At 45.1% G+C, this 13,209-nt stretch overlaps 1 protein-coding gene across 2 annotated transcripts in view; it reads right to left on the bottom strand.

The window, feature by feature from the left end:
* Positions 1-13,209, bottom strand: part of PFDN1 (prefoldin subunit 1) — a 32,813-nt gene that overhangs the window by 8,137 nt on the left and 11,467 nt on the right. For both annotated transcript variants that reach the window (XM_050905369.1, XM_050905370.1), the window contains exon 3: positions 9,134-9,218. In XM_050905369.1, the coding sequence (XP_050761326.1) occupies positions 9,134-9,218 (85 nt within the window). The remainder of the gene's footprint in view (positions 1-9,133; positions 9,219-13,209) is intronic.

Below are 13,209 nucleotides of genomic sequence, written 5' to 3'. Positions count from 1 at the left end.
AATCCACCTTCATTGTGTATGGCTCCTACCTACAGCACAACCAGCAGGGCTTCCCCCATCGTTATCATAGCGCCTTGAAACCCTGAGGAACATACTCTGAAAAAGCTAATTTGGAAAAGCACCTGCTGCTTTCCACACTTGGTATGAAGGGAGGCCACCTTCAAGAGAAGAAAGGGCAACGTAACGGGCAGGAAAACCTGCCTGCAGAGCAGCCTTTCTGTCCCCAAGCCCCAGCCCCGCTGGGAGCACACTGCACGTACCTGTTGTCTCAGCCACGGGACACCATTTTCAGCAGAGGTGGAGACAGTTGCTCTCTGTGACTGGGAAATGATGGATTATTCCAGTGAACCTGCACCCTAGCCTGACGTTAACTACCACAAAAGCAAGCCAACTGGGAACCTTTCAGTAGGTGGCAGCAGAAATATATTATCAACCCAGATGATTCCTTTAGGGACACTCCTCCTTGGTGAAATTACTCATTTAGAGCAGTTTTCAGAGGTACATTGCTTCAGGTCAGATACTGCACCCTAACCAGACTTACGACAAGCAGAATCAGGTCAAACATGGAGAACTTGGGGAGCGGAAACTCACCCAGATTCCGAAAATCCCCACGTTTTGCTTTGGCGGAAGTGTCCGTCACCAAACTGCCTCTTGCAAAACGTGGTAAGTTCCCTAATTTGGTGTTTTGGTTTCTATGGTCCTGCAGAGCCAGTACGGCTCATCAGAACACCTCCTAGCAATATGACTTTTGCAAAATCATACCACACTTTTCATCTCTTGCAGTCCCGGCCAAGCAAGGCCATTTTAAAAGAAAAATTACTTCCATAAATTTCAAAGACTCAACAAATCAGCAACAAAAAGATGATGTAAACTCCCAACTAACCAGCATCCCCCCCTAATTCAGACACCCTTGAACTCGTCTGCCTCACAGGCAGAAAGCAGCCACATCCCCGCTAGGAACACATTTACAGACAGATGAGAGGAGCGACCGGGGCAGCGGGGCCAGCAGGAAGTCACGACGGCCTCCCCGCATACCTGGCGAGCAAGGTGTGGCTTTATAAAGCTGACTCAGGGCTGGGTCAGGTCTCCTACACGCAGGAGCACGCTTTCCAAATAATCGTTTCCTGTTCTCCCCAGGCGAGATAGAGGAGATGGGGGCAGGATGGAGGTTTATCGGGCACAGATAATCCCCCTCCCCAGAGCTGCTTGGCACAAAGGACAGCAAGGAGCAACTGCATGGGCCTGGTGACTAAGGCAAGGACAGCAGCACTGGTTTTGTGACTAACTATTACTCATGCAAGGAGGAATTTGGAGAGGGACCCACATCCAGCTCGGCTCATTGCTTTGGATACTTCTGCAGCCATAAGCACAAAGGAGAGCTTTGACAATGAATCAGACCCTGGTTTAAAATGACAAAGACAGACTTATCTACCAACTTTGTGTTAAAATGATTTCAGTGTAATCATAAAAGCAGCTTAATGCTAATCAGAGGAAACAAGCAACGTTTTCAGACCCAGATGACTAGACGTAGGCTCCTGGATGGACAAAACCATTTAGACACAGCAGAAGAAGTGGTTTTTTATTAATGGATAATGTATTTCACTTTCTCCTGAATTACAAAGGAATGTGAGCATACTGGCAAAGTTTGCTTGAAAAGCTTTTTCCATTAGATTTTTTTTTTTTTTTTTAAATCAGAGCAAACTGCTCCCCCCCAATCCTAAACTGAGTTCTGGGATACATTTATTTTGAAAGCATCTCTATATCTAGCTTCTAAAGGATTTAAAAGGAAGCAATCAACACCCACGTTAATTATCCTCCTGCTTTTAAAATCTACAATTATCCACCTAAAAATAAAGGTAGGAACAGTGAAAATAAAGAGTCATCAAATTCCAGTTCTCCCTTCGTGAAGCCTTTGCCCTCTCAGCTAGTTTGGTGCTTACTTTGCAGTCTGCAGTGCAGGGAAGACTAACAAAGAATTACTAATTAAGCAGTTGTTTGCAAAAATCTGGGAGTTTGAAAACTTGTTGCAGTGAATGACTGCTCCAAATGAAAGATCCAGTCTTGCAAATGCATACCCATACACATGTCATGATGTAAATACACATCATCCTACCGAAATCAGCATCACCCACAGCCACTCTTCACAGAAATGTGGCGAGATATTACAGTTTTTATAAGCCATCCCAGGTCTAAACCAGTGGAAGACCCTTTCGGAGAGCTGGGAATTCCCTCTTAAATGTGATGATTTCTTCTTTCTATGCCTCTAAGATTACGTCATGTTTTGCAATCAGTGACTTGTGCACTATTTAACACAGGACAAGCTTCTTATGCAATTTTCAAAGCAGAACATATTCTTATTTGATCTTTATCTAACATATCTACCATAGAAATCAGAACCAGTATTTAAAAAAAATACACCTCCTTTCTTGTGATAACCAAAGAGCATTTGTTCCCTTTTAAAGCTGCAAGGTACTAGCTGCCCACAATCAACTTTCATTTATCTGGGATGAGATATTATGCGATTTGGATAAAAGAGAAACAGCATAAAATACATGTTAAGTTAGGCTGTAAGAATAAAATCCTTTTGCTAACCTCACTCTTTTCAAGTGACAATAAGACAGACTGCGAGGCTTTAAACATAAAGAAATAAGTTAAGTCAGTGATTCATCACAGCCTTGAAAACAAGGAATAAGGCCTGTTATTCACGTTACCATCAGCAGAGTCAGTTTAGGGGACAGAAAGAATTAGAGCAGCATTAGCTATGCCCCAGTTCCTCCAGTATTTACCTTAAATTTGTATGGCCCCAGTCCAATGTCAGAGGGCTTCTCCATAAAGAATGATTTTGTCCTGATAGTGTTAGCTCTGTGTCCATTACACTCTCAACCTTCTCACTGTTTTATTATTTTAAAGCCTATTTTTCTCATTGCTCAGAATATTTTTCATTTCAAAAATCAGGAATGAGGATGCAGATTCTCCTCCCTGTAATACAGCCAGACCTATGGTGGGGGGGAGCTTCGGCTACTCCCTTCTTCAAAAGAAGCATCTCCGTGGAGAGCAGACCGGTGCTGACAGCTCTGCCCATGCAGGCTGCGCTCTGCTCTCCTACGGGAGTGCCTGTGGACGCTCCCCAGCTGACAGCAAGCTTAGGCAGGCAGCTGGACCACCCATGTCCTCAAAACGCAAGCTAAGCCTCCAGTTTTGCAGCCGAGCAAGCCCTCAGTGAAGGCACAGACTCAGGCCTGGATGACAGAAGCCAACAGAGTCAAGATGAAACACATTTCCCAGGAATGTCACCAAGTCCAAATGTCCATGCCCTGAAGGATCTGCCCAGACACCTGCAGCTGCCTCAGACACCCAAAGCCATGCAAGACGAAGGCTATCGCCTGCCCTGGTCCTCACAGGGGGCCTGATGAGGCTCTGCAGCTCACTTTCACATCAATCTCCGTAATTTGTGGAGCTCCCACAGCTTCCTCCTAAAAGGTCCGTGCAAGCCCGAATGTTAATCCTACATGTTAAGTTCACTTCCATGCTCCACCTGTCCCCACATCAGGTGTCCAGCCTCCCTCTACAGCAAGCAGAGGGAGAAGACCACCTCTAGGAACAAGTGACCCTCTGGAAGCATTTATTGTCTTTCTCTTGACTACAGAGAACATCTGGACTCCTGACTCGTAGGTGGCCAGGGAGAGTTAATGAAACTCCAAGATGTGATTCAGGGGCAAGAGGAGAAGGAGATATCACCACCCTGAATTCCCAAACATCAGATACTGTAAAGTTGGGGAAGGGGGTGGGGGGAGAAGGGGAAACAAATAGCAAGAAAACCCAACCAAACTAAAAAAACCAACCCAACTCCACAACACACCACCTTCCACGACAAGCCAACTAAGGAAATAAAAATCAATCTACTCCCCAGCAACACCCCAAACCTGCAAACGATCCATGCCAGAGGAGTTTTGTACATGTTTGCAAATCATGATTGCAGCCGAGCCCCCAGGTTGCACGGATGGCTCTGCCTTGGCTCCTGTACGAACAACACCAACAGAGGCGCGCCAGCCTTCCTTAGAGCAGACCAGGCCATAACGCCAACAGGGCTGAAACCAAGCCAGGGACTGACCTCGTCTATGCACACACTTAGAAACAAGGGGCAGCTTCTGTGACAACATGTGTTTAAAATCATGTCCTCAGTACGTGCATGTATGCCAGCAATGGAACGAGAGAACAGCGCACTCATCCAAAGTAAAATCTGCTCCAGGCAGAGCACAGAGGGCTATTCTTGAGGCTTTCCCTCTCCAAAGCAAACAGGAGCATTCCTTGTTTTCCCCTGTTTATTTAAAAAGCCCACCACACATTCCTGGGCACTGGCCTATCCCAAGCCAACCATGGGATGAGAGCTTCTACACTGTAAATCCCAGGAAGAAATTGGTGTAACTTGGGAACAGTCTAACAATTGCTACCTTCTGATGGTTGTTTAGTGGTCTGCAAAGTGCACCACAAATCTCAAGAGACTTGTTTTCACATCATTAAAGCCACCCTCAGAATTGGCCTCCACGCTGACGGTTTCAGCATAGAAGCTGAAGGGCCGCCCAGAAAGCTGCCGCAGGAGCACGTCAGAGGCGTGCGGCCACGCCAAGCAGGTCCATCCGAGCCATACCTGCTCAGAGAACATGAACTCCCAGGCTCCGGCACTTCTCCCCAGCCACACCTCACCTGCTTAAATCTTTGTTCCCACAGGGTATGAAAACACTGTTGTGGCAACCATCAGAGACGCCCTGGTCGACTCATCAAGAAGGGGGGCACCACCATTATGCCTCAGGGCTGCAGCAAAGCCATTTTAAAGCTCCTAGAGAAAGAAGATTAGAGAAATGGAAGCTGCAGTGCAAGCAAGTTTGCATCCAGGCAGCACCAGGGAAGAAGTCTGTTGTTACTGCTGACGTCTGGTCACCATAAGGCATTGTAATGCAGTCACTTTTTAACTTTACCAGGAAGGAGCCCTGCAACGCCATCTAAGCCTTTAAACGTGGAGCACAGCGGTGTTTGAGAGCAGAGCATTCGTTTCTCCACCATGAACGACAGCAAAGAAGTTTTGTGTGTGGGACAGGGCAATTGGACATGGCATTTTAGGGATCACATGAAGAATTTCTGAATTAGAAATCAAGCACTTGGGTATAGCTTTCCCGATCGTATTTTCTACTCCAGGCAGATAGAGAAGAAAACAACCAACCCTCTATCTCCACAGCAGTAAACTTTCAGTCTCCCATACACATGTGAAAGAACTGTCTGGGAAACAAGCACACAACAATGTTGTGGTCAGAGTTTAAAACCGAAATCCAATTCGACCAGAAAGCTGCAGGTTGCTTTTGCCCTTTTCACGAAGGAGCTAAATTCAGTGGCACACAGTAGACAGAGCTGCCCAGCAGAGCCTCCCCCTTATTTGTTATTTTTAGCAATTTAGTCTGACAACGCCTGACAACTAAACATGCTGAATATAGCAGGAGAGAAGGGGACTATCAGATATTATCAGAGAAAACACACAGCGATAATCACTTTCTCCACCCCTAACGAAGAATCAATTTTCCATGTCTTTATAACATCATAGAGTTTGTTCTTTTTAAAATGCCACATTTAAAAACAGAATCCATCTAGCCCTACAATGGAAACGGATAACATTTCCTGAAACAAAGCATTGTTCCACCCCTCACATATCATGTTTCCTTAAAAACAAGGGAAGAAAAACATTACTTGGTTTTTCTCCTAATACTGCACAAACATTGCTGAGCTAAAAAGAGTCTGTGCTCATCCCTTTAGAATGCTTTCAAAATAGATTTAACACATACCCCTCGTACTGTGAAACACAACAAGAATTTGATAGTATCAGGACTGGAAAAATCCAATCGCTACTGCTAAGCAGGACGCTTCCCATGCCAGTATGTGAGTGAGCCTATGCCATCAATCTCTGCAAGATTCAAGCAGGTTTTTGTAAGCCTCACTGGCACAGCCTTTAAGCAGGCATGTGTATTTTGCCAGCAAGCCTGGGCACTCTATTTGGATTCCAAAGGATTATATACAAGTTGTGAAGTTAAGAATGCTACATATGTACACGTATGTATTCACGTTCATACCTTCGCTTTAACAAGAAGGGTAAAGCTACCTTGCTTTTTCTGCCGAGTAATTGACAGGCTACATGCATTTGCCCGCTTGTACACATACATACCCCTTTGGTGTTTTCAGAACACAGTTCCTCTCACTAAGTACATCCAAGGCGTATTCCAGCCAAGCCCTATTTTCACAGCCCTGTACAAAGACAGGTCTGGTTCTCCTTGCTGCTTTGCCATGCAATGAGCAGCACTGGAGGACCAAACTAGCAGTATCACATCAATTTTGTGATGCTACCTTGAAAAAGGCAATGCACCACTTCAACAGCGGAAGAACCCAAGAGAGGGGAGTGAGGGAAAGGGAATAACTGCAATCATGCATTGCAGTGGAGATTATCAGAAGAGGGAGAAAAGAAGCTTTCAAACCAGACGCAAAACACCTCACTGTTTTCAAAGTCCACTCTGACAGCTGTGAATGTCAGGAAACCCAGCTCACATCTAAACCAGGTTAAAGCTCCCACATTTTCATGAATAGTCAGGAGCTCTCCTTGCTACGCAGCTGGATGGATTTACGGAAGAGCTCAGCAGTGAACCCAGCCCTCTGTGCTGTGCTCCCCTGCAAACAGCACCAAGCTAGTGGGGAGAGCATTTCTCAAATTCAGGGTTGTATCAAAAATACACATTTCACAATACCTTGGCAATAGCATCATAATAACAACACATTATTGCCTTAAGCTCATGCTACATGAGTAACCAGATCAGCCACACTGTATGGATGCTGGAGGATTATTCTGACCAGCTTGATTCAACTATACAAAGTGAAAAATGTAAGTAAGTAATAAGGTAGTCAATGTAAAATATAAACCTAAGCTTTAAAATCCTTCCAGTTTTAATAACAGATGGAGGGAAGTTTTAACCTATCTTGGTTTGATATTTACTTTACAATGATGCAGTGGAAGCACAAGGTCACAAAGTTTCACATTCTTTCCTGCTTCTGTCACAACTTGTTTTCAGGACAGCAAAATCCCCTACTCCTGTGATAAGTGCTCTCTGACTTGGACTCAGGTATTTCCCCTGAAATCTCAGTTTCCAGTGGTTGTCAGTAAGAGCTTGTCCTCTTCCATGGGGAATCCCAAGCCTAAGGAAAATCCTTTTCTCAAAACTGCCAGCCAGCTGGAAGCAGAGTAGTTAAAAGACAGACTTGAATGTTCACTTAAAACAAACTGTTGAAAGTTTTGGCAATCTGAGCCCTACTATCCATGGTTAAAAAAAAAACCGACCCATGTGGCAACCACCTTTCCACTCCCACCACCTTTTGAGACAGCCACTATTGCTGGGAGCTTCAATTCAGTCACCATAACCAGAGACGCAAGCAACAGGGAGCTACAAAACAGAAAAACACATTTGTGAAGCAGCCAGCTCTGAGGCTTTGTGTAAGAATCGCAAAGGTGGTAATCTGGGGGGAATTCCACCCAGTCTGCTGAACTCAGCAATCGGAAAGTTCAGGAGGTAAGATCATTCCCCACCAGGAACAGGAAGAAACTGAGATGCACAGCTGAAGGGCACAGTCGCCAAAAAGCTGACCGCAGCCCGATGGACCTGGCAGTAAGGGACCTGATGGGCAGTTTGTAAACAGAGGCTGTCAACCACACTCCAATCACTTCCAAATCCAGACGTGCTGCTATGAAGTTCTCCAACCCCAGTCACAGGGCTGTCTTTGCGCAAAGCCACTGGCATCTGGGATGGCTCCAGAGTAGCCAGGATATAATCACTTTTATCACATAACCATAAAATTAACTGTGCCTTGTCTGCATTAACACCACCTTAAATATATAGCCTATCCATGGAGTAGTCGTTTTCCCCATGCAGAAAAAGTTCTCATGGCCAGAAACACAAAACACTCCAGGCAACACAACATATGGTGATGTGCTTGCCCTGCAGCTCCCCAGGCAAGCTGAGTTTTAAGAAGGAATTAAAAAAAGATATAAACTCTACTTCTGCTTAGAGTAAGTAGGAGACAACAGGGACAGAACTGCACAGGTTTGAGTACTGACTTCCTGTTCCTGCTTGTCCCTACTTAGCTGGTCTCCACACTCACTTTCTCCAAAACACTAACAGATGAGATAAGCAGCTTGACACAACTCAGTCTTTGCTTTCTCTGTCATTCCCCAAAAAACAAGGAACAGGGTTTTGTATTAATTATATTTTAGGGGCATTAAGAAAAAAAATACACTAATGGCCTTGGAAAAGTACATTTTGAACATCTTCTAGTGGCTACATGTACAGCTTACAGTTCTTCAGAGAAGACAGTCAAGATTCACTAGATAACTTGTTTGAACACTGGAACTTGTGCAGACGCTACTTTATATTTCCTAGCTATTCTTCTCTGCCTTGAATACTCCAACCAGATAAACATAAGAACACAGAAGTGCTCTGACCACATCGTCAAAACAAAGTCCCATCTCCCCCTAGATCCGGTCTTCAACAGCAGCCACAAGGAGATGCCTAGGGCAGAGTGTAAGGACAGGGCAGGCATATACGGTACTTCCTGCTCATACTTTCCCAGCCTCCAGACATTTTTAGCTCAGGGACTTCCTGAGCAGGATGCCATTTCTACATATTTGGTAATTCTCAATGGATTTCTCTTCCATGAATTTGTGCAATTGTCCTGAGCCAGTGTAAACTCTTAATATCCACAGCACTGGCAAAGTTTCACATCACCTATCTGCTGCAAATAACCACACAAACATCCTTTTGCTAGTTTTAAATCTTGCTTCTACTGATCTCATTTGAATCCCTCACCCCCAGTTTGCCTATCACACAGAGCAAACAGCGCGAACGATCAATCCCTACTGGGGTTGTAGATCTAGCAAAGAAACTAAGTGACATGAATCAGTTGTAGGTTACTTGTAACAGGCCTATGTTTCACCTAGTTACAATCCTTCAGAATGAAAAGTACCAGATAAAAACAAGGGACATAGCAAACAGCATCTTATTGACCTTCAATGTCCTACTTTCATCATCATTACCTGCCAAAAACTTACCTCTAATTCCTTAATTTTCTCTTCGGCTATTCTCTGTTTTTCTAAGAGCTGATTATGAATCACTCCTTTAGACTGAAGAATAAACCTACAAGTGAAAAAGAAGAGACAGGTAACTGTTGGATATATTTTACATCTGTTGTACACCTAGCTGCACACCAAGTTAAACTACAGTGACCTCTGCAAAGTATTCATCTCAATCTGTGCATTCTGGACAGAGGCAGAAGAAATTGCTATGATAGCTCACCCAAACCACCAGGCTGGCCTCAAAGGCTTGCTCACTAATCTCACCCATGATTTGGGAGGAAGAAAAAGGATGCACACAGATCTCTCTCTATCATTCAGTGTCCCTGAATGATTTGAAAGCAGTTCTTGCACACAGCTAGCAAGGGGAGTCTGTCATCACATTCCCTTCAAAGGGATCAGTTAGTCAAGGAAGCCTCTTTCAACAGGTAAAAGCCATTCGTTACCATTTTAGTGCTCACAAGCTAAACAAACCTGCACAATAAAAACAAAGCTTTCTACAGAGAAAGGCTAAGAGAGTTGGGGGTGTTCAGCCTAGAGAAGGCTCCAAGGAGACCTTACTGTGGCCTTTCAATATATAAAAGGGGCTCATAAGAAAGACAGAGAGAGACTTTTTACCAGGGCCTGTAGTGACAGTACAAGGTGCAACGGTTTTAAACTGCAAGAGGGCAGGGTTAGACTGGACATAAGGAAGAAACGTTTTACAGTGAGGGTGGTGAGACACTGGGACAGGTTGCCCAGAGAAGTTGTGGATGCTCCACCCTTGGAAGTGTTCAAGGCCAGGTTGGACGTGGCTTTGAGCAACCTGGTCTAGTGGAAGATGTCCCTGCCCATGGCAGGGGGTTGGACTGGATGGTCTGTGAAGGTCCCTTCCAACCCAAACCCTTCTGTAATTTGATGATACAGAGCCAGGTGCTTCTGCCAGAAACACAGAGCCATGGTACAGCTGCCTTTACTTGAGCTTTCACAGCTCCCACTGCTCAGGGCTTGGCTTTAACACACACCCTCGCTGACCGCCAATTCCCATGCTTTCTACATTCAGAGGGTTTTTCTGTGGGGTGGGAAGTGGTTGTTTTTAACTGAAATTGCAGCCACTGGTTTCCACTTGTTCTGTTTTTTAATTACCAAAGGGATTTGAAAGATGCATCCATAACATCTCAGTCACAGCAATCCTGCTCGCCAGCATGCAAAAAGCTGCCTGACTTGCTCAGAAGAGCCTCTGAAGGAGCACCAGCATCCAAAGCAGCTCTCCAGCACGCGGCACTGGCATCCCACAAAGAGGTAAAGGACAACTAAGTTCAAATGAATTTTAGGAACCCTCCATGGTTGTTTTTCATCCTTCCAGACATAAAGAATGTACAAGCCACAGATTCGCCCCTTCCCTACTTAGAAAGTCCCCCAGGGGATTTAGAAGGAGCCTCCACGGGTCATACCAACGAGGTCAAGGTCTCCCTCCACCACCAACTAGGGTCAATGTCTTCCTGCCAGGTGACAAGAGCTCATGCTTGAACAGTTAAAATGAGCAGCCTTAGACAGGGCAGAATCAGAGTGCATTCCCCGTCTGCTACAGAAAAATCTGAAATCAGTTTGTAGTGCCATCTCCCATGACAAATGACATTATTAACATGTTTGCTCAGGGCCTGGTAAACACATACGCACATCTGCTGCTTGGCTTGAAACTCAGCATACTCTGCATCAGCAACACAACAGCCAAAAGGAAAACTACCTGCCACATGCATTCCTGAAATGCATGGGAGCAGAACTGCGGTTAATTATAGCAGGTTTCCAATTAAAAGTCTCTTCGGTGCTGCTATTAACTGCACTTAGCAATCGCTTCCTCCTCCTTCTCCCACTTCTCTCCCTTGTTCCGCTTCACCTCCTCTTTTCTACAGTAACTTCTGCTACATCTTTTACATTGCAATTTTCTCAAATGTCTCCTTGTTTCTTCCCAATCTCAGCTCACGCTTGTTACTGGTGTCACCTTTGTTCTACATCTGCTCCCGTTCTTTACAACACCGCTCACTCATACTCTTTTTGTCCCCTCAATCCCTGCCTTTCCATTAAGTGCCCCCACAATCCACTTTCACACAGTGGTAATGTTTTCAGGTCCCAGTACACACCAGCCTGCTGAAATAAAATGTAGGTTTTGCTCAGTCTTGTGAAAATCAAGTCCATGACCAGACTTGTAGGAAAGAGAAGTTATTTACATTGCTATTAAATACATAGCCTCGATCCAGCCAGAGAGGAGCTGCTTTTCAGGACCACCAGCAACCACGTCATTCTGATGCTCTTACCTTGAGCCTGCAATACCAGAAGAAACAAACATTAGCCTTCACACACACCCCCCATGTAGATTTTGGGGTGAAGACTAAAATTTTGCCTTGCTTCTGCAGTAGCTGCCATTAGTGAAAAAATCAAAGCTGCAAGACACCCTCAGTAAACAAAGCCATCAGTCCTTTCCCACGTCACAGCTTCCCTGAGCCTGTGTGTGTGTATATGAACATTTCCTTAATTATTTCCTTTTTTTGTGGGGGCAGCAAAGAAGAACAGAATACCTTCTCATTTGCTTCCCCAAATTGTATAGCAGGATCAATCCTTTTGGTTTCACTGATGCCCCTGGTCTAAGAAACAAAGTTAAACAGCAACACCGCTTGATCAATTTTCCCCATGCTGCAGCTGGGAAGGTCCCTGCTGGGGTACAGGCGCGGAGCAATCCTGGCTGGCTGAGAACCGCTACGGGCACTAAAACCTTTGAACAAACAAGCGACTGACTTCACTTCTAGTCTGCAAATGTCAACAGCAGTCATCGGGGAAAATATCCTCCCTCCCGCCCTCCTGCAATGCTCTGGCAGACATGCGACAGCAAATTAAAATTGGATGGCCGAAGTTAGGACTGACGAGACTTAGGCGGGCAGCTAGGCACAAATACAACCACCCCAATTTTATTTGCCATAAAATAGTGGGCTGGAACTTGTGTCCGTTCACACGCTGGCTCAGAAGCAGATCAAGTGTCCCTGACTTGGCCAGCAGCATCCTTCAGAAGGTCTTCACCAGTACCAGCTTCAAGCCACCCATTTTAATTCCCTGTCGCAAGACCATAGAGCCCTCAGCCTAAAGTGCACAGGTGCTGCCGTGTAAGCTGTCAAAGGCCAGTTTTTTTGAAAGTTGAAGCTATAAATCCACTCCCACAGTTAACTATTTAAATCTGTGGCTTCACTTTCCAACATAAGAAGGACTCAAACTCATCAGTGTTGTAGCTTCTAGCTTGGGATACACACATTATGGAGATCTTGGCCAAAGTTTTTACCTAAGGAAATGATGTGGTTTACAGCAGCACTTGGAAAAAGCAGAAGCTTGTGTGGCTCATTAGGTAAGAGGTGCTGCAGGGCACTTGTAATAAACTGGAGTTTAAATTTAATCCAGATTTCGTTCTTCCAACTACCCTAAGTAAAACACCAACTCGATGATTTTTTTTTTTTTTTCTCACCAAGCTGCAGAAAAAGGGCAGTGTCATTCCACTGCCTGGTTTTAGTTAAATGTGGTTATTTTATTTATGAATTTTTAAGCTCATGAAAGAACCATGGGAGGTTCTGAGGACTCAGTTCTTCCCCGAGTGAGTCTGTGAACAAGCCTTTCAAACACATGAACTTCATTCGCTGCCTGGAGGTACACCACCAGCTGAGAACTGGCCCCACATTACAGTCACCACATGACAGAGCTGAGGAGCCACTTTCTGCCCTGTGACGCTGAGCTTGGCAGATGACATGACTAACACCAACCCCTTGGCGCAGATCAGCACCGAAGAGCTACCTCCACGGACCGCTCTGCCAGAGTCCACCATAGGAGGCTCCAAGCTCCGAGAGTTTGTACGTTGAACTGGGATTGCTTTTAAGTATTGATAGTCCACAGAAGACAAGCAGCAAACCAAATCCTCTTCCAGATAAGTGAGTTCACTCGTGTCCGCCTTCTCTCAGTGAAGCGTCACAGCACACACTAATAGATCTGTCAAACATGACACCTACACTATCAAACATGAAACAATGATTCAGAAAAAT

This window comes from Gymnogyps californianus, chromosome 14, assembly GCF_018139145.2.
Source record: "Gymnogyps californianus isolate 813 chromosome 14, ASM1813914v2, whole genome shotgun sequence".
Classification (NCBI taxonomy): domain Eukaryota; kingdom Metazoa; phylum Chordata; class Aves; order Accipitriformes; family Cathartidae; genus Gymnogyps; species Gymnogyps californianus.
Note: the sequence above shows the minus strand (reverse complement) of the source record. Positions and strands in the feature narration are given on the sequence as shown.